General features: G+C 49.0%; 1 protein-coding gene across 1 annotated transcript in view; it reads left to right on the top strand.

Annotated features, from left to right (window-relative positions):
- KIF14 (kinesin family member 14) overlaps positions 1–22,455 on the top strand; it is a 625,766-nt gene that overhangs the window by 539,541 nt on the left and 63,770 nt on the right. The window contains exons 28-29 of the mRNA XM_086957758.1: positions 6,658–6,732; positions 6,848–6,986. Coding sequence (XP_086813884.1) covers positions 6,658–6,732; positions 6,848–6,986 — 214 coding nt within the window. The remainder of the gene's footprint in view (positions 1–6,657; positions 6,733–6,847; positions 6,987–22,455) is intronic.

The following is a 22,455-nucleotide window of genomic DNA, read 5'->3' as shown; positions in this document are numbered from 1 at the left end:
TTCGCTTCAATGTTAAGCAAGGAAATGGGCCGGTACGAGTTACATTCAGTTGGTGGCTTGGCTGGTTTGGGAATGGCTACAATCGTGGCTGTGCGCTGGTCGAGTGGGAGCATTGCCTTCTCTACGCTTTCAGTATACATATCTAACAGGGGACGCCAGCACTGAGGCCGTCGCTTTATACCACTCTACAGGTATGCCGTTGGGCCCCAGCGCTTTGCCTGATTGTAGTGCCTGTATTGCCAAGTGGATCTCGCCCTCAGTCAGGTCTGCGTCTAGTTCTTGCTGCGTTTCGTTGGACAGCACTGGGATATCAATGTGACTAATCGAGGCCATCGCCTCCTGTTCCGTGACGGAGCGCTCCGGGGTGTATATCCCCCGAAAGTGGCGCGCTAGGGTGCGTACTATTTGTTCCGGGTGTGTCTGTAGTTGGCCCTCACTGTCGTACAGTCTCTGTATCCCTCTGTTACTACCGCCTCGTTTATCCAGCCATGCCAACATCTTCCCGGCCTTGTCCCCCACATCATATATTCGGTGTGCGGTGTTTGCTAAGTGACCCTTAGTGATCGTTGTCAAGTGAGCCTGGTATTGCTGTTGTCGGAGGTGTAATGTATGAGCTGTGTCCGGGGTGGGGTCCGACATGTGGGCAGTGTTCGCTGCGCCAAGCGCCAGTTCTAAATTCGTAAGTTCTGTTCTGGAGTCCTTTTTGTGCCCTGCGATTGCCGCTATGGCAGCGCCACGTAAGACCGTTTTGTACGCCTCCCAAAGCACCGAGGGTGAGGAGACTGTTCCTGCATTTTCGGTAAAGTAATGTGTCGTGGCTAGCTTGAGTTTCTTCCTGACCCCTGGGATCTGTAGGTAGTTGGGATATATCGGATATACTCTGGCGCGCTTTGATTCTTTGGTAGTAAGATGTAGTGATATCGGGGAGTGATCTGAAATGCCCCTGGGTAGAATTTCCAGCTTATCTATGGAGCCCAAGCCTACCCCCAGAAGGAAGAAGAAATCAATACGTGAGAGGCTGTTGTGTGAGGAGGAGTAGTGCGTGTATTGATGAGCTGTGGGATTCAGTTGGCGCCATGCATCCGTGAGGCCCAGTGCGTTCAGGAAGCTGGGAAGAGCAGAGGCTCCTCTCGGGCGGTCCCATGTGGGAAAGGTGTCTAGCAAGGGGTCTGTTATAGCATTAAAGTCCCCCCCAATGATTATGTTTCCCTCCGGTAGTTCTAGGAGAAACTGCCCTAGTGCCGGCAGTGCAGTAGAGTGCAGCGCCGGGGGGATGTATACTGACACCACATTAAGGGTTCTTCCCTCCCACTGGCCAGAGATCGCCGCAAAACGTCCCTGGTCGTCCGTCCTGTGGCTGTGAGCCAGAAAGGGCGAGTTTTTCTTAAGGAGTATCCCAGTGCCCCTGGAACCCGTAGTAAATTGAGCATGAACTGCCATGGTGTATCCGCGCCTATTTAAAGCCTTGCATGCATTCCCTGTCAGGTGTGTTTCTTGAAGCAAAACCAACTCAGGCCCGTGGCGTTTGATGGTGTGTAGTACCAATCCCCTTTTTATTTTATCTCCCAATCCCCTGACGTTCCACGTAAGTAGTTTCAGTGGGGGCACCGTTGTTAGTGCGGGAGCGCCCTCAGTGGGTGCAGCTTGTTCTCGTCTTGCTATCTGTATTTAAAACCCGTGACGCCAGTGTGCAGCAATGTGGCGCTATCTGTGAGGAATACTGTGTGTCCGTGCGCCAAATGTGGATGGCCCACAGTGTGACCGCTGTCCTTATGGAAGTAGTGATGACCAGTAACGATAACCATAACAATACAACTTTCCCCTCCCACCCCCTCCCTGCTCCCCTGCTCCACGGACGATGACCCGCCCGCATCCCCAACTCGGCAGAGTGCTTAGTCCCATCCCTATCTATCTTACTTGCTCGTGGGGTCGGTGAGTCCCCCACAGGCATCGGCCAATGCCCGCCCTACTCAGCTTCATCAGCTACAAGGTCCCAATGGCAGCAGATGCGCCGGTCCACATGCATCACATTCATTCAGCCCCTAGCAGGTTGTCCTGAGTCGAGAGGGTCTCTCTCTAGATCCGAGTCCAGCCCCGCGGCTCCCTCTTCAGTTGTAGGGCTACTGGTTTGGTGCTCCGTCGTCCTCCCGTTACGCTGGTTCTGGCGGTCCCTTTGCGGGCGTTGGGGCTGGCCCACCTGCCTCCATCCATCCAGCCATTCTCGTGCCACCTCCGGTGTGTCAAAAAACCATGTCTTGCCCTCGGCCACAATCCGCAATTTGGCGGGGAAAAGCATTGAGTAGGGTAGGCCCCTATCGCGTAGCGTCTTTTTCACTTCAGTGAATGATTTCCGGCGCCTAGCCACCTCTGCCGTATAGTCCGGAAAGAAGGCCAAAGTAGAGTTCTGAATTTTTACAGGTGGTGCGACCCTTGCTGCCTGCAAGATGGCGTCTCTATCTCTGAAGTTGAACAGCCGGGCCAGGACAGGCCGCGGCGTTGCTCCCGGTTTGGCCGCACCTCCCGGGACCCGGTGCGCCCTCTCAACCGAGAAGAAATTGGACAGGCCCTTCGGTTGTAGCTTGCTTTTGATAAGGTCCTCTACGTACAGGTCCATGGCGCCTTTCCCTTCCGACTCCGGAAGGCCTAAGATGCGAACGTTGTTTCTTCGGGAGCGCCCTTCCTGGTCATCCAGTTTGTCCTGTAGTTGCTTCGTGACCTTTTCCATTCGCTCCATCGCCACTTGCAGGTCTGAAGTGTCCTCAATGAGCGATTTTGTGACCACCTCCACTTGTGACACTCTCTCTGACATCTTCTTAAAGTCCGCCCTCAGCAAATTTACTTCGGAAGAAATAGTGCCCACTGTCGCCTGCACATCAGTGAGCGTCCTCATAATGTCCTCCAGGGTTACTTTCTTCGCTCCTTCTGTGTCCGGACCATATGCAAATTTATCCAGTTTTGCCTGTGTTGTTGTGCTCCTTAAACCTTTGCCCGCCATGGCGTCGCGTTCTGTCGTGCGACCCGGTCCCTTATATATGTCCAACGCAGACTGCTTGAGGGCCGCGCCTTTCCCCGGACACCAGGCTATGTGTGGCCTGACGGGAGTCCTACCGCCAGCAGTATCTTGCACCGTTAGTTACAGTCTCTCCGTTCACTGCGGCCGAGGGGTCGCACTTGTTAGAAGACCTGTTTCCGTGTGTACTCCGCTCCTCTGCGCGCTACAGCACGCTTATTATCTGTGCCTCGAGGTCTCTTTCTGTGTCCTCAGGACCGATTGTGTCTTGTAAATTGCGGCAGGGTCCCGCTGCGTTTCGGGCCGCAGTGCCGGGGGTGCAGTACCCGGGAGGTCGCAGCCCCCACCAGTAGCGTAGATAGCGCAGCACACGCCTTCCCAGGGCAGCGCCCGCTTTCCTCGGGACAATGATCAGCGCCGACCCCCCCAGGTGGGCTCGAGCCAGTGTGCGCTGCACGGATCTGTGGGCGCGCTGCTGTCTCACCTCACAACCGGGGCGGCGATATCAGTCTTCTTCTCTCCCCGTAGATGGCGCCGCCGACGGTCAGGGAATTCCCCGCTTGCGAGGGTGCTTATCCTGTCCGGGGTAATGCAGCCGATGTCGCTCCCTCGAGGGTCCAGTCTGGAAGCATGGAGCGTCGGAGCGTTTCTTTTTACTCCGGGCTTCCGCAGGTGCCGGCTGGAGTCAGTGCGCCGCAGCCGCCCAGGGTGCACTTCCGCCCGGGTTCGCCAAGCACGCCAGTCCGGTGCTGCCGGGCAGTGAAAGGCCGCAGCAGTCCGCCTCTGATCGGAGCACTTCTCGGCGTCAGATGGTCGCCGGGAGCGGGTCGATGCGTGCCGCTTGTTTCCCGCAGCCGATGTCGCTCCTTCGAGCGGGCGATTTCACGGATGGGTCGACGGATAGTTGGTCAGGCCGTTATGCCTTGCGGAGCTCCCTCTTCAAGCTGCCGCCATGCTCGGCAGTTGGCCCAAAATACGTCCAGATTTGAATTATACATTTAATAGCAGCAAGTGTGTGAAGTGTGCTGCTCATACCTCACTAGAGGAGTTCATTTCACCTTTCCATTCTTCCTTCAATTTATCTGTCCATCCATATTTTCACCTTCCATCAAACCATCCATCTACAGGTTCTCATGTTATCCTCCTCCCATCCAACTGTCCAACTGTCCATTTGTGCACCAATACATAAATTCATCCATCCATCAATACCTATATATGTTAATCAAACAATACATACTTTTATCCCTCTCCCCAGCCTTAAACCCTTCTGATCATCGTTCCATTCACCCATCAAACCAGACTTTAAGCCTTCCATAAACCCTTACTTTTACCCATACTGTCTGCCATCCACCTATCCTTCCTTTCAGCCATGGATCAGTTCTCCTCGCCATTCACTTTCACAATTTAATCTATCCAACATATTTCCATTCTTTTATTGTCGTTTTTCACCCTTTCTTCCTTCTTTTCACAGTGCCTAACTCTATGCCTAACTCTATTCCTTTTCACATTTTTCCCTCCCTGCACTTTTGCTTCCACTTTTCCTTCCCACAATCTCCCTCTCTTTCTAGCTACTAATCTTTATTTCTTCTCTTTTACTTTTTGTCTATTTCTCTCCGTTTATCCTCCAATGTCATAATCTCTTTCGATTTTAAGGTCAAGCCTAGCGGCAGCCTGCATGTGCTGCTCGCTCTGTAAGGCATGCTGTATTGGAGAAGCCCCGCCCACTCTCTGCCCATATTCGTCATTGGCTTGTGTCATTGTCCTTCGTAAATGCAGGCTTCTGATTTGTAAATTGGCTTGTTAGTCCTTCCTTGGCACCGCCTTGTCTGCATTTGTTACCTCCCATGAAAACTGGACCTTTTACTTGGCTTGTTACACGGTCTGCATTATAAGTCGGTGAGCACTATTTTGTTTACTGACACTGATGGGAACAATGGCGACTGCTTTTTGTTGTATTTGCATTGCGCCTACAAAGGACAATGGCGGCCGCTTTTCTTATAGAGCGCTGTGCCGCACTAACTTGCATGTTGAGCGCTGCGCCTGCTTAGGGGCACCGCACGCAGTATCAACGTTTAAAAAAATAAAACTTGATGTTGAGCTTGATGCCCTCTTCAGGGATACCACGCTCTGTTTCTTTTTTAACTTTAATTGTGAGTGCGGTGCCTGTTTCACGGACACCGCGCTCTGCAGTACAATAAGTATCGCTTTTTTTTAAAAACAAATGTTATTCAATTTCTCCCATTACAGTACAAGCAAGTAGAACATTTGAATAATTACTATCTGTGCAGCAGGATATCACTTATATACAGGGTGGTAAAAATAAATCGCATACAATTCCTACACAGTTTGGCCATATGCCACCTCGGTATGCTTGTCATATTTGGGACCCGGCTAGCCAGCCTACGTCCCGATATAATAACTCTTCACATCCTGCCACCATATCAAGTGTACTTGTTTCTGAAGTCAAGAATTGTTTAGTAATACACATTTTTGCAAAACTCCCCACCCCCTCCCTTGCTGACGGGCCTGTGCTTTGAAAACCGAAATCCGTTAGGATGTCTCTCGAGCCTAGCTTCTAAGAGCCGTAAGTGGGGGGTCTATCCCTATAAATGAATGAGGCCGTTTAAATTGTAGGAGGACAAGGGAGGATCAAACTAGATCCTAAGCTCAGTAATTCGTATAGTGTAACTACCTTAGCAGATGCCCCCATCTATGTAGGAGCGTAGTGACCATGTGCAGAAACTCCTACAAGATTTCATGGAACGGGGGTGCTGGCCTCCCTGAAAGCCTCCAACAAGAAGTCCCAATTCATAGCGATTGGTTCCTTTCTTAGGTTTCTCTTCTCTTGCCGGATAGCTAGACTCTCAACCAGTCCACATTTTTCTAATTCCTCCATCCAGCTAAGTAGTGTTGGGGGCTACAGTGGATTTCCACCTCCAGGACCTAGTGATACCTCGTTTGGCAAGTAGCAAAGCCAGGTCTACGAATTTAGCCTGTACTTTGCGCTCTTTACGGCTTCTATATAGCCCCAGTAGACATGTATCTGCTGTAAGCCACCCTATGTCATCTATCAAGTCCTTTAAAAAAGTAGTTACGCCACCCCTGTATCTCCCCAAGCTGGGCAGGTCCATAGCATGAGTCACAGATCTGCGTCCTGTTCAGGACATCTAGGACAGGAGGGCAGGATGGTAGGAAAAATGATATGTAACCTTTGTGGAGTCGGATATGCCCTCGGCGTCACCATATATAGGATACATTTAAAATGGGTATTGCGACAATAGGTATCACTTTTGCAAAAGTTTGAACTGTTAGTATTGTAAATGACAATGCCTTTTAATATTGTAAAAGGTATTGCCATTTACAATGGCAATAGCTAAAAAAAAATCGCAATTGCGAGACCTATTGCACTGTAAATGCTTGTTTTAATAGTTCTGGCTCTGATGTATGATAGAGTTCGATGTAACTTAGAATTTCTGGATATTGGCCAAGGAATTGTTGATTGGCTGTGTTTCCACACAAACTGATTGCTTCTTTATTTAAAAAAAAAATTATCTGGCGAGTAGTATGTCAATTTGTTGTGTGCTAGCGTACCTTTGACATTTGTGAATAACGTACTCCATTTACTTCTTTAATGTATCTTTTTGCAGGCCCTGAAGGAGGCAAAAAATATTGCTGTGCGACTATTGATATTTCTGCAAAGTCCTTTAAAGGAATACAAAAAGGTAAGTGAGATTTGTAGGAATGCATCCAAACTGAAATGTCTTTATGAACATGTTCTGCTTTCCTTCCACTGCCTTTGTAAATGTAAGTTTATTGAATGTTTCGACATTGATGCAGGTTAATATTGAGGCGCAGTTAAAAGAACAAGATGCCGGTTGTCATGACTTGAAGAAGATTGCCAGCCTTGGCGAGGAGCTCTTGAAACTGACTCACTCTGTTGATCAGTTTTTCCGGATTTGTGTCTCTTTCATAAAAGGTATGTTTCCCAGGTTCTGTAATTTGAGGGGTTTTCTGACATTATAAATGCAGACAAACAATGCTGTATGGCCATTGGGCTTCTTTAGGTTTGCTACAGAAATGTTTCAGCATGTTAAATTTCGACATTGAAAGCAGAATAAGTCTCAAGTTATTTTCTCTTTAGTCCCACAAGTTCAATCACGTTTGTGCAACCCAGCAGGTTATTGACTTTATTTTAAATGTGCAGAAACTGCCAGATGTTAAAAATAAAACACAACAGGATGGAAAGCCTAAAGTCCAAGTATTGTTTAATGGAAAATAGCGGGCAGCACAGCAAAAGAATGAAATACAATTGTCATTTCAACTGACAAGGACTCCTACAAAATATCAGTTGGAGCATAACCGCTAAAATGCCTATAATTAATTAATTATATATATATATATATATATTCACTGAAAAAACCATAGGTTATAGACCATATATAGTTAGGGATTAGCATTTAAAAAACCTTATTTTATTTGCACAAAACCATTGAAATTCCATATATAGTTAGTTGCACTAACTATATATCGCGGACCCGCAATCCACTGCTAATGATGTCACATATTACATCATTCATGACATGGTCAGTGACATCACTGATGACATCACTGATGACATCTCAAATGACATCACTGATGACATCACTGATGACATCTCAAATGACATCACTGATGACATCACTGACATCTCATTTGACATTACTGATTACATCACTGATGATATCATTTATGTGATAATACATCTTCAGACTCTAATATAACCTTAGATACACTCAGTGTAAACAGGCATTCACAGACTGTCACACATCCATGGAGTTACTAACACACCTAGTCAGTCATGCAAAGAATCAATCACATCTCCATTTCCTTAACTATACAGTTATACACACCTTACTTATTCAAACATATACTAACACATATTTACTCTCGTATACAATCCTTGATACAAGTTCACAATGATTCATACAGCCACTCTCACATTCACTGGCTCTTATGTTCAGTTATTTATATATGTCAACTCTCACATGGAGTGTGTTTTACATATGTACTTACTTTGACATGTAGAACTGAGATATCCATTCACTCACCAATATACTCATGCACACAGTCAACTGTCCATACAGCTGTTTCTACATGCACTTTTGAACCCATACACCTAGGGAATCAACTGCTCACACATCTATGCACAGAGTTATACACCTCCCAGCCACCCACACACATACTCAGTCTCCCATACAAATACTTGGGCAACCATTCAATAACCCATATAGTTACTGATATAGCTACTGATTTAAACATGCAGCAGTTTACAGAAGAACATAAATAATGATTGCCAAATTAAGACACTTTAATCACTAACCCATGCACTCAGTGAGACACATTTAATCATTCTCTCATACAGTCAGTCATGCACCTACTAAATCCTTCATCCAGACACTTATACATCCACTCATTCTTCAATATGTAAGACATATTTTAACTTTACAGAAACATACAGTCACTGGGTGTTGTCATCAGTGATGTCATCAGTGATGTCATTTGAGATGTCATCAGTGATGTCATCAGTGATGTCACTGACCATGTCATGAATGATGTAATATGTGACATCATTAGCAGTGGATTGCGGGTCCGCGATATATAGTTAGTGCAACTAACTATATATGGAATTTCAATGGTTTTGTGCAAATAAAATAAGGTTTTTTAAATGCTAATCCCTAACTATATATGGTCTATAACCTATGGTTTTTTCAGTGAATTTTCAAGGTTTTGTAAATGCAAATTCCTAACTATATATGGTCTATAACCTATGGTTTTTTCTGTGAATTTCATTGGTTTTTTAAAAGCTAATATCTATAGCTGTAAAATATATTCTTTATTAAGTGACGTATCACGTAGCCCGTGAGACGCCTCATGATGCATCGCATAACCGTGACGTATCGTCTCTGCAGCGCAAACCAAACCCAAAACGTAAGCGCGCCAGAACACGCTTAAAGATATATATATATTTTTTTAACCTTAATTAGACAAAATCCACACGTGCACATATCACAAACGTTCAAAAAACACAATATGTCGGACTCCCGTTACGCTGCCGGTTAGCTGCCTGGTTAACGTACCAGGAAGCACCTTTACCGCGAAAAATCGCAATTCTTTTTTTTTTCCACCCCCCAGGGAACTTTAATAGCCCCCTCATCAATCCTAGGGGTTCAGGAGGGGTCTGCCCTACCCCTTTCATTCATTTACACCTTTTTTTTTCCACCTCTTGTCTCTCGATCCCACAGAGAGACAAGATGGCGGCCGCTCCAGACTGTTTACAATGATAACAGCCAATCAGCTTCTCCTCAGACTCCCGTTACACTGCCGGTTAGCTTCCCGGTTAGCTGCCCGGTTAGCTGCCCGGTTAGCTGCCCAGTTCGCGTACCAAGACGCGTCTCTACGGCGAAAAAATCGGATTTTGTTTTTGTTTGTTTTTTGGCCCCGCGTGGCTTTATAATATCCCCCTCATCAATCCTAGGGGGTCAGAAGGAGTCTACCTTGCCCTCTTTCCTTCATTTCCCCCTTTGTTTTGGCCTCCTCTTGTCTCTCGATCCTACCGAGAGACAAGATGGCGGCCGCTCCGGACTGTTTACAATATTGACAGCCAATCAGCTACTCCTCAGACTCCCGTTACACTGCCGGTTAGCTGCCCGGTTAGCTGCCCGGTTAGCTGCCCGGTTAGCTGCCCGGTTCGCGTACAAGACGCGTCTCTACGGCGAAAAAATCAGATTTTTTTTTTTTTTTTGGGTTACACTGCCGGTTAGCTTCCCGGTTAGCTGCCCGGTTAGCTGCCTGGTTCGCGTACCAAGACGCGTCTCTACGGCGAAAAAATCGGAATTTTTTTTTTTTTTTTTTGGGCCCGGCGTGGCTCTATAATATCCCCCTCATCAATCCTAGGGGGTCAGAAGGGGTCTACCTTGCCCTCTTTCCTTCATTTCCCCCTTTGTTTTGGCCTCCTCTTGTCTCTCGATCCTACCGAGAGACAAGATGGCGGCCGCTCCGGACTGTTTACAATATTGACAGCCAATCAGCTACTCCTCAGACTCCCGTTACACTGCCGGTTAGCTTCCCGGTTAGCTGCCCGGTTAGCTGCCCGGTTCGCGTAACAAGACGCGTCTCTACGGCGAAAAAATCGGATTTTTTTTTTTTTTTTTTTGGGTTACACTGCCGGTTAGCTTCCCGGTTAGCTGCCCGGTTAGCTGCCCGGTTCGCGTACCAAGACGCGTCTCTACGGCGAAAAAATCGGATTTTTTTTTTTTTTTTTGGGGTTACACTGCTGGTTAGCTTCCCGGTTAGCTGCCCGGTTAGCTGCCCGGTTCGCGTACCAAGACGCGTCTCTACGGCGAAAAAAATCGGATTTTTTTTTTTTTTTTTTGGGTTACACTGCCGGTTAGCTTCCTGGTTAGCTGCCCGGTTCGCGAACCAAGACGCGTCTCTACGGCGAAAAAAATCGGATTTTTTTTTTTTTTTTGGGGCCCGGCGTGGCTCTATAATATCCCCCTCATCAATCCTAGGGGGTCAGAAGGGGTCTACCTTGCCCCCTTTCCTTCATTTCCCCCTTTGTTTTGGCCTCCTCTTGTCTCTCGATCCTACCGAGAGACAAGATGGCGGCCGCTCCGGACTGTTTAGAATGTTGACAGACACCGGAGAGCCAATCAGCTTCGCTTCGCAAAGTTCCGATACGCGAAAAGTTCGCGAACCGGAGCGCTGCCCGGAGCGCTGTTACAGATATATATCTTGTTTTAAACGTTAATTTCTCAAAATCCACTGAAGCACATATATTGAGACCTAGCAAAGGCACATCGGGCTAACAGTCCCTACAATTTTGCCAAGTTTAGTGGAAATCCATTCAGCCGTTCGGGCTAAAAGTGAGGCCAACCACCCTATGGAAATTAACATGGGAAAAACGTGTTTTGGGACCCCCCTTTTTTCTCAGCCCCCCCTTGACGAACCCTCCCCAAATTTCCAGGAGCTGCTCAGAAACAAAATGTGCCATTTTCCTGAAAATTTCAGCCAATTCCGTCCACAAACGCCAAAGTTATTAGGCATAGAATTTTCAAAAGTTCCATAGAGAAAAAATCCTAACTATATATACCTACTGGCTATCGCCAGTAGGTAATATATATATATATATATATATATATCTCAGCCTGCAAAAACCAAAAGTTAGGCACAGATTTCACTCGTACAAAACCATAGAAATTCAGTAGTTACAATTACCTGAGCTAACTATAACTTATGCCCCCCGCAATGCACTGCTTATGATCTCACATATTACATCACTCATGAAATGGTCAGTGACATTGCTGATGACATCTCAAATGACATCACTGATGACATTATCCACAGACAGAACCATTCACACTTTCACTCACACAACCACGCATGCACCCACTCACACACCCATACAACAGCTCACAAACCCACTCACCAATCCATAGAGCCACGCACGCCCATTCAATCACCCACACTGCCACTGTCTTCCCCATACACCCATACACCTATTCACACAGCCACTCACTCACCCATACAGCTACTCACGCACCAGTATATTCACCCATACAGCCACTCACACACCAGTATATTCACCCATACAGCCACTCACACACCAGTAAATTCACCCATACAGCCACTCACACACCCACTCATTCACACATACAGCCTCTCAACAGAGCTACTCTCTAACCCAACCACTCACGTACCCACTCATAAAACCACTTACATACCCATTCACACATCCATACAAGCACTCTCGCGTCCTCTCACTCACCCATACAGCCATTCATATGGACACTCACTCTCCAATAGAGCCACTCACACACTGTAGGAAAGTGCCTCTTTTCACATTTAGCCCACTCTTTTTATCTGATGCATGATGTGATTTTGAATTTAAGTGCACTGGGTCCCTGCTAACGAGGCTCCCAGTGCCAGATCTCTTTCCTAAAACTGTACCACGATTGACACTACTTCTGCACCCCCTGTAAGTCTCTAGTAAATGGTAACCCTGGTACCTAGGGCCTGGGTACTGAAGAGGGTCCTCTAGGGCTGCAGCAAGAATTGTGCCACCCTAGGGACCCCTCACCAAGACCATGAAAACTGCCATTGCAGGCTGCATATCTTGGTGCACAAAAAAAACGAAGAGTCGACATGGCACACAGCCCTGTGTGCCATGCCCACAGACATTGCATGAGGTATAGGTAGGTCACCCCTATTGCAGTCCTTACAGCCCAAAGGCAGGGTGCACTATATCCAGTGTGTGGACATATCAGCATGCACAGATATTACCTACAATGTCTAATTCCATTCCCGGATACTGTAAGTGCACAGGGAAACCATAGAGAGTACATAGGCTGGATATTTTTCATTACAAGTTTCCTAGCTCCATGATGGCTTCACTGTACCCTAAGATGTTTATTACCAGGCATCTAGTCTTAATAAATCCTCACAGATGCCAGTGTTGGATTTATTAATAAATGTATACTGGAGACCTTCTTAAAGGGTCCCCTGAAAACCTACCAAGCAGTGGTGTGGTCTCCTGCCGCCAACAGGCATGTTTCTGACCTCATGGGATGAGAGCCAGTGCTCTCAGAGGCCAGGAATATAGCCTGCTCTGGGCATAGATGCATCAGACCTCCTCCAGGCCGGGAGGTCCTACCAAGGCGGTAAGCTTCAAAGGGGATTCCGCCTTTGAAAGAGAACCCAGGCATCTCCAGATAGTGGAGGATGCCAACTCCCCTTTCCTGCTCCCACTTTTGGCGGGAGAACAGGTGGAAAAATCAATTAGATAGGACGTGGGCTCACATTGTCAGCACCACCCCTAAGGTGGGACAGGCGATGTGGCCACTACTTGTACATTCCTCCGTCTTGTGAAGGTAGAAAATCAACCTATCAGGGCTAGGGTAGTGCCCCTTCCCACAGAAAGTGGTCACTTAGAGAGAGTAGACACCCTAAAGGTAGGTAGCCCATTGGCTACTACCTGTCACCCCCTTTAACACCCCAACATTTAGTATTTGGGTGGCATCCCTGGACCCTGAACTTAGTCGATGGACCTAAGTAGAGCAACAAACAAAGAAGAGCTGCTGACCTGAGAACCGGAGACCTGCTGCAGAAAATTGCTGCCAGACCTTGCCGGCTGCTTCCCGGGCTCAACAATTGTGGTGTGCTGTCTTGTCCTGCAGCTGTGAGGCCTCCAAGAGCCCTACAGCTTTCTACCAATTGCTGAGAATCTCCCCAGGAGTAGAGGAGCTACTCCCCTGCAGCCACTGAACTGCGAGGTCCAGTGACTGATCTGCTGCTCCCCACTGACTCTGATGCAACAGCCAAGCCAGAAGAGGTACATCTGCTCCAAAGGGTCCCCCATTGCCCCCCCCCCCCCCCCAAGTGAGAGTACACCAAGACCTACCGGAGTTGTGCCAATACCAGGGGTACCGGGGCCCCTACACAGATGACCAAGAAGAAAGAGTTCAATCCAGACTCCAACTTCACAGGACGCAGATATTGATCGAGGGACTTTGAGACCCCTGAGACCTGCTCCGCGAGTGGTCCAGCAGTTCTGAAATTGCACCTGCGACCTGCCTGCCCTTAACCGCGAGGACCATCTCGGCGCTTGGCTGCCCCATCCTACTCTCCACCCAGCTCGCCCGGCATGGGTAACAACGAACAAGCTGTGGTCCTGAGGCCCTTGCAACCTGCTTCCTCAAGTAGGACATCCTGGACATACATTTGAGTCCCTCTGTACTGGCTACCAACAACCTCATCACCTTGCTCGCGGCCGAATCTGGGACACTCCTGATCTTCCGCTGCTAGAACATTGGTACTGGCCGTGCTATTTATCTAAATCCAGAAGGTGAGCCTTAAGAACACTGTGTGTGTGTGATTTTCTATGCTTTTTACTATTTTTGCCCATTGACATCTATTGTGCGTAGTTGCGCACAAGTGATTTATTTTGCGAACTTTGATTAATCATAACTCAAAAAATACTTACCTTAGAACGAATTTCTTGGTCTGGAAATTATATAAAAATCAATTTCTGAAAGAAACAGGTTAATGTTAGATTCCTTACCTTAGAATATCCCCAGGCGTCAGACTGGATCCGGAAAGTTTTGCGTAGCAGTACCACTGCGTGTCAGTAGGCGTCGTCTGCGGCTCCGCGTTCGGCGTTGTGATCGCCTGGATGACGTTTGAGTACATAGACGCCGCCCTCGCGTGCTGACGTCAGTTCTTCTTTTTCCGCGCCAGCAAGCGCAGATTTCGAAGAGCAGTACTCCTTAGTCACTTTTTGACAAATTTTTTTCGCTCTATTTTGGATCTTCTCGAGACGTTTACCGACTCCGGTGCCGGTAGAGATGCCCGGGTTCAAGCCCTGTGACGACTGTAGCCGACTGATGTCGGTTACCGACCCCTACCGTCGGTGCCTTTATTGCTTCGGGGCTGACCATGATGACAAGTCGTGCCCAGACTGTCTGGCCTTGACGTCGAAAGCTAGGCGGGAGCGGTCCCGTAAGCGACTCGAGATCCGTCAGTCGGCCCCACGCCGCTCGAGGTCCCAGTCCAGGAGGAGGTCGAGGGACCGGTCACGGGGCCACAGTCATCACAGTTCGGCGAGTCGATACCACTCGTCTGGTTCAAAGTCCTCAGGTAAGTCGAGGCACAAGAAGTCGAAGAAACGACATCGCTCTTCTGACTACCCCCGACGCTCGCGCGACGCGGCCGGGGGTTCAGGCGACACCGTCGCCGCGTCCAGCTCCACATCCTGCGGTCCCTGGGCGGAACGCGACGCAGGAGGAGATCAGCGCCTTTCTCACGGTCATGAGGTCGTGCTTCCCTCAGTCGGGTCCCGTCGAGGTGCCTTAGGGCCCTGCGGACCGGTCTGGGAGCCCAAGCTGGCTGGCGGCTTCGGCCCCGGCACCGTCGGTGACTTTAGTCCCGATGCCGCAGGGCTCCTCAGGATCCAGGCCTGGATCCGTGTCGACGCCGGTCGACCTTATGACCCCTCCGCCGGCGTCGTCACCAAGGGTGTCTCCCCCGGCACCGTCCTCCGGCGGCGGCGTCCCTGATCCCCACCCTGGTCCGGATCCGGCGTCGGACCGGCGCCGTCTTCGACGCCGATAGTTGAGCCCTTCACCGACGATCCGGCTTTATCATTTTTTCCTGACCTTCAGGAGATGGAGGACGAGGGGGATTGGGAGGGGTCTGAGGACCCTCTGGCACTGGAGTGCCTGTTGAGTCAGGACTGAACGGACAAACTTGGGGAGGCCAGTGGTCTGGACACTTCGCCCGACACTGGGTTTGTCTCCCTCCTACCGCGGCTATGGAGGAGGGGACTGCGTACAGCGTTGTGTTGACTCGAGCAGCCAAGGCCTTGGCTCTTGAGCTCCCAATCGCGGCCGTGAGGACTAACCTCCTCACTGAGGTACTCAAACCGCAGCCTCTCCTGCCGTTCAACGAGGCCCTCACTGACGTTCTGTTGGGCACCTGGTCCAAGCCCTCCACAGGCCTCCCTGTGGATCGCAACGTGGCCCGACGCCACCGCCCGGCTCCGGGCGACCCCAATTTCCTGTCCGTTCATCCCACAATCTGAGAGCCTGGTGATCCAGGCCTCTACTTCCCAGACCGCAATCCCGACGCCCCTCTGGATTGGGAATCCAAAAGGTACGACCAGTTCGGTAAGAAGCTGTTCTCCTCACTGAGCTTGGGGTTGCGGTCGGTCAACACATCCTGCCTTTTTGGCCGTTATTCTCACTCTTTGTAGGATACAGTTGCGGAAGTGCTGCCGCAGTGCCCGGCAGAGGTCCAGGCAAAGCTAACCCAGGCCCTCGTGGAGGGAAGGGACACAGCACGATATTCTATTAGGTGTGGACTGGATACCACAGACTCGCTAGGCAGGCCGATTGCAACGACGGTGGCGGTTCGCCGGCACACCTGGCTGAGTTCCACCAACTTTTCGAGCGATGTCCTAGCATCCCTTATGGACATGCCCTTTGATGGCCGTCGCCTTTTTGGCGACAAGGCGGACAGCGCGCTGGAACGTTTTAAGGACTTCAGGGATACGGCCAAGTCCTTGCGCCTCGCCCAACGCCAGCAGACTTCCGCCTTTCGTCCCTTTTGTGGTCAAGGAAGGGGCACCCCCTCACGTCCTGCTAGCCACAGGCCGCATAACCCACCTCAATACGGTCGCGGACGTGGTAACCGCCGTGGTGGTGCCTGGAACAAAGGCTAGGCCAGTTCACACCCGCCCCCGCAGCATCTGCCTCAAAATCCTCCTAGTCCGAGTTTTCAGGCCCATTCGACGTCAGTGGGGGGCAGGGTTCGCCATCACCTCCTCCACTGGCGCTCCATCACATCGGACAGATGGGTGCTGCAAATCGTCCGAAGGGGCTACCCCCTCCCCTTCGAGGCGACCCCTCCAGCCACGCCACTGCAGTATCACCGCATGTCGGGGGGATCACTTGCAACTTCTGCAGGAGGAAGTTACGGCCCTCCTGGCCAAGGGGGCTGTCGAGCACGTTCCTGGGCCAGAAGTAGGACGTGTTTGCTATTCCCACTACTTTCTGGTACACAAGAAGGGCAAAGTGGGCCTATGCCCTATCTTGAATCTAAGGAGTGTCAACGGCTTCCTCCGGAAGGAGAAGTTCAAGATGCTGACTTTGGCTCAGGTCCTAGCTGCCCTGGACCCAGAAGACTGGATGGTAGCGTTGGACATGCAGGACGCATATTTCCACATCCCCGTCCTGCCGGCCCACCGGCGATACCTGCAGTTCACGGTAGGCCACAAGCACTTTCAGTTTACCGTGCTCCCCTTCAGCCTTACCAGCGCCCCACAGGTGTTCTCGAAGGTGATGGCGGTGGTCGCAGCTCATCTGCGCAGATTAGGGGTTTCAGTCTTCCCCTATCTCGACGGCTGGCTGTTGAAGGCGGGCTCGCCCCAGACAGTCGTCTCCCACCTCCAGACTACGGCCGACCTCCTGCACTCGCTGGGGTTCTTAGTCAACGTGCAAAGTCACACCTGTGTCCTTCTCAGAAGCTCCTATTCATCGGAGCAGTTCTGGACTCAGCGCAGTTTCGGGTACATCCTCCCGAACAGCAGGTTTGGGATATTCAGGCCCTGATTCCGGTCTTTCAGCCTTTATCCTGATTCTCGGTCAGGTTGGCGCTGCGGCTCCTGGGGCTGATGGCCTCCTGCATCCTTCTGGTGCATCACGCCCGGTGGCGGATGCGGCCTCTGCAGTGAGACCTGGAGTTTCAGTGGGCACAGCATCAGGGAGGGCACTGCGAAACAGCTGCAGTGGTGGCTCACGAACCACAGCAGCAGATCTCTCTCCCTTCCCCACACAGAGCATGTAGTGGTGACAGATGCCTCCCTCCTGGGTTGGTGGGGGCCACATGGGAGAGAGGGAGATCAGTGGCCTCTGGTCTCCGGCGGAGTCCCGGCTCCACATCAACCTTCTGGAGCTGCGGGCGATTAGGCTTGCACTGAAAGCATTCCTTCCCTCTGTCCGGGGAAGTGTAGTGCAGGTGTTCACGGACAACACCACCGCCATGTGGTATTGCAACAAACAGGACGGGGTGGGGTCGTGGACCCTTTGTCAGGAGGCTCTGCGCCTCTGGACGTGGCTGGAACACCAGGGCATCACCCTGGTGGTTCAACACCTGGCAGGTTCCCTGAACGCCAGGGCGGACTAACTCATCCGCCAATGCATGATGGATCACGAATGGCGTCTGAACTCTGACGGGGTGAAAGGCCTCTTTCAGCAGTGGGGAGAGCCTTGGTTAGATCTATTCGCCACATAAGAGAACGCGCAATGTCATCAGTTCGCAAAACTTTCAGGATCCAGTCTGATGCCTGGGGATATTCTAAGGTAAAGAATCTAACACTAACTACTGTTTCTTGCAGATATATCGTTACCGAAGGTAAGTAACTTGTGCTTTATTTTTACAAAATGGTCTTTGATTTATTCTAGAGTGTGTCTCATTTATTGCCTCTAAGTACAACAAATTCTTAGCACTACCCTCTGATAAGCCTAACAGCTCGCCAAAACCACCACAAAAAGAGCGTTAGTAATAGCTACTTTTGTCTCTGATATTTGACAAGTAATCCTCTTCCCCTCCCTAAGCGCCTTGAGACCCTCTGGGTATGTAGTGCGCTATATAAATTCTCTGACTTGACTTGTATACCAGTAAAGGATCCAGTGGACTCCCTGCACAGTGTCCGTTTTAGTACACTATATAGAGGGCCAGCTTTCTACACAAACCCACTCAGTTAAGCAAACACCCACCCAAACTGCCACTCACTCACTCATTCACAAACCCACTCACTCATCCATATAGCCACTCACATACCCACTCACCCACCCATACATCCACTCATATAACCCCTCACTCACCTATAAACTAGTCACATATCCACCCATACAACTGCTCACACGGATAATCACACAACTACTCAGATTACATATGTTAGAAATGTTATCACTTAGTAATAGTAGAAAGAATAGTACTTTAATGTATGCAGTAGGTTAGTATATATCTTTAAGTCTCAAAATCGTTTTAGACAATAACACTCAGTGGATGATGTAATTTGAGATGTAATATGTGAAGTTATAACAGTGCATTGTGGGGCGTAACTTATAGTCAGCTCAGGTAACTAAAACTGCTGAATTTGTATATGAGTGAAATCTGAGCCTACCTATAATTTCCATGTTTGGTTATTGCTGTGAAGTTCAAAAGTGTTTTTTAATTGCATTTCCTAACTATAACGTCCTTGTAACCTTTGGATTTTGTCAGTGATTTAACTATGACCTTTGTTAGTGGGTATGTGGCTCTGTGAGTGGGTGTGCGAGTGGCTCTGTGGGTCTGTGAATGGATGTGTGAGTGGCTGTAATGGATCTGTAAGTTGGTGTATGAGTGACTGTTTAGGTGTGTAAGTAGGTTTATGCAGCTGTGAGTGGGATTGAAAGTGTCTGAGTGGGTCTGTGGGTGGCTGTACGAATGCCTGAGTTGATCTGTGAGTAGGTGCATGAGTGGGTTCATGAGTCTCTGAGTGGGTCTGTGAATGGGTGAGTGAGTCCCATTGGTTCTGTGAGTGAGTGTCTAAGTGGGTCTGTGAGTGGGTGCATGAGTCTGAGTGGGTTTATGACTAGTCTGACTTTATCTGTGACTGGTTGTGTGAGGATTTGAGTGGGTCTGTGAGTGGGTGCTTGAGTGTGAGTGGGTCTGTGACTGGCTGCATGACTTTCTGAGTGAGTCTGTGAGTTAGTGCATGAGTATCTGAGTGGGTGTGAGAGTGTCTGAGTGGGTCTGTAACTGAGTGCATGAGTCTCTGGTTCTGGGAGTGACGGTGAGTGTCTTAGTTCTGAGTGGGTGCATGAGTCTCTGAGTGGATCCGTGAGTGTGTGTAGGAGTCTGAGTAGTTCTGTGACTGGATGCATGACTGTGAGTGGGTCTGTCAGTGTATGCATAAGTGTCTGAGTGGGTCTCTGAGTGCATGCATGAGTCTCAATGGGTTTGTGCCTGGTTCATGAGTCTCTGACTCGCTTTGTGAGTCAGTGCATGAGAACCTGAGTGGATTTGTGAGTAGGGTCATGAGCCTCTAAATAGGTGTGTAAGTATGTTTGTGTGAGCTTCTGAGCGGGTCTGTAAGTGGGTGCATGAGTGTCTGAATGTGTCTGATAGTGCAATAGTTTCTGAGTGAGGGTCTAAATATATATTTTTAAAAATTTTCTGCAGTATTCCCAAATTTGTGGCGACGTTACACAGGGGGCCCTATTGAGCGCCGTGACGAAGATCGTACACGGGGGAAAAAACTTTTTCAACATCTTAAACACATAAGGGTCCCACAAACCCCCCTATATTCGATTCATGGGGTCAGGGTACCTCACCCTGACCCCTTCCATCTCTTAAAATTTTTATTTTGACTCTTCACAACCTTGTGCCATTAGATAAAATGGCGGCAGCATTTTTCTCCACAGGTTGCCGCCAGCCAATCACAATATTCCTGTTGGCGTGTGTATTCGAGACTAGTCGCAATATAGTTGTAAAGAATTTGCGACCCTTGATATATAAATTTGTAATATCCAAACTACTGAACAGATTAACACCAAATAACTAAAAGAGCTCTTTCTTGACCAGCAGCTACCTTTCTGCCAAATTTGGTGTAATTCCATCCAGCAGTTCAGGATGTAGTAGTGTTCAAAATTCCTATGGGAATTAACATAGGAAATGTACTTTTTATTTTTTTCACCCGCCCCGCTTTTCTCAGCCCCCTCTTGACAAAATACCCCGAAACTTTCCATGCACAATCAGACCCACCGGCATACTATTTTTGGAAAATTAATTGAAGATTCATCAACCGGCGCCACAGATATAGACAAGTCAAAAAAACCTTCTTCGATGGATTCTGGACTGAACTAGAACTACCTACTGGCGACCGCCAGAAGGTTATTTTAATTAGAGTGGTGGTAGCCACTTTTATAGTTAGAGTGACCAGAGAGAGGGATCATTGTCTCTTAATAACTTTGTACCAGTTTGACGAATGTCCGTGAAACTTTGCAGACCTTGTGCCCACGTTTTGTTCTTGGAGTCCCAAAGTTTCAAGGCATTTGGTCAGGGGATCCCAAAACAGACGTAAATATCAAATGCATTTTACATAGACTTTTGTATTTCACGTAGCGTGAAAACAGTCACTCGGCTTTTGATTGAATTTGGAAGGATTGTGTATTATGATGCGCAGATGATTCTGTGAGGTACTGCAGGTAAGAATTTCATATGTTTTAAGTGTTTAGGTATATCTGTGGCCATGGTAGTACCATGGTACTTCTTGAGGTATATAGCGATGTCAAGTCATTCGCTGATTGGATAATGACTTTCTTTACAAAACTTAAAGGCAGACAATTTATTTTTAGCTTGAGTTTCCCTGTAATCTGCGTTCCTTTATTCAATGTAGGTAAGTATTCGGTTTGGTATTTTTGTCCATACCGATACCACTTGCTGAAGTGGTAATCGGTAGGGAAAAAGATTTATAAGTTTATATATTTAAGGAAAAAATACAAATACTGCGGTACTAAAATATAAATAAAAAAATTGAAAATAGTCTATAAGACACTGTATTTTAATATTAGTGTTTAAGCGATTATGCAATTCTTAAAATTTTTAAATATGCACAAAAAAGTGTACAGAGTAGCATGTTCATTTGTAAAAATGACCACGCTACTTAAAAAAAACAGCAGTTCACCGTACACTGGTATAAAAATATAGATACATTTAACAAATATGTAAATCTTAGAAATTAGTTTGGGGGTACTGCAACAATCCCGCACTACTCTGTTTTTATCGAGAAAGTTATAAATATATATCTGAGAGAGACACGTTAGTGATAGATTCTTTACCTTAGAATTACCCCCAGACGTCAGACTGGATCCGAAAAGTTTTCGTCAGCAGTACCCCTGCGCGTCGGAAGGTGGCGTTGTGCGGCTCCGCGTCCATAGTAGGCATCATGATCGCCGGGATGACGTTGCGGCAGCTACTTAGACGCCGCCCTCGCTCGCTGACGTCATTTCTTTCTTTTTCACCGCCAGCAAGCGCAGATCTGGAGAGAGGGTTACCCCCAGTCATTTTTTGACTGAGTTTTTTGGGACTTTTGTCTGTCTTTTGAGTCTTTGACTCCTGGTGTATAGGGATGCCTGGTTTCAAGTCTTGCGAGGCTTATCCCGCATGATGTCGGTGACGGACCCGCACCGCGAGTGTCTCTAATGCCTGGGCGCGACCCCACGTCGTGCCCCGACTGCCGGGCCATGGCTCCGAAACTTTGCAGGAGTGGTGCCGAAAGTTGCTTGAGGCCTGGGAGTCGGCTCCGCGCCGTTCAAGGTCCTGCTCCTGTGAGAGGTCGAGGGACCAGTCGCGGAGCCGCCACCATCGTTCGACGAAGTCTTCGCACTCGGGGTCAGGTAAGAAGAAGCACAAGAAGTTGAAAAAGCTACGTCTCTCTTCGCCTTCCACTAGCCTGTTCCGCAACACGGCTCTGAGGGCGGGTGGTGCCTCCCCCGTGGCTCCTGCAGAGCCTACGCAGTTGCCATCAGCCTACCCGCCCTTCCTGGGTCCGTCGGTGACTCCGGCCCAGCTGCCGGAATTTCTGTCAGCCATGGTCCGTCGGGCTCCGCCGGCATGCCGTCTGGGCCGCTGGTCCGACTGGGGATCCTCGGCATTCGTCGGCGGCCCGTGCCCCGATGTCGCCGACGGCTGCGGCCTCGGTGCCGCGAGACCCCATTGATCCATGCAAGTATCCCAGCCGATGTCGGTTGACCTCGTAGGACCTCCACCGACATCTACGGCACAGCCACCGGCGTCGGCCGGGTACCCTGCAGAACATGGACATGGTGCCTAACCGGTGTCGATCGAAGCCGATTCCAATGCCA

Source organism: Lissotriton vulgaris, chromosome 1_1 (assembly GCF_964263255.1).
Source record: "Lissotriton vulgaris chromosome 1_1, aLisVul1.2, whole genome shotgun sequence".
NCBI lineage: Eukaryota > Metazoa > Chordata > Amphibia > Caudata > Salamandridae > Lissotriton > Lissotriton vulgaris.
The sequence above is the reverse complement of the archived record's forward strand: the minus strand, read 5'-3'. Positions and strand labels throughout refer to the sequence as shown.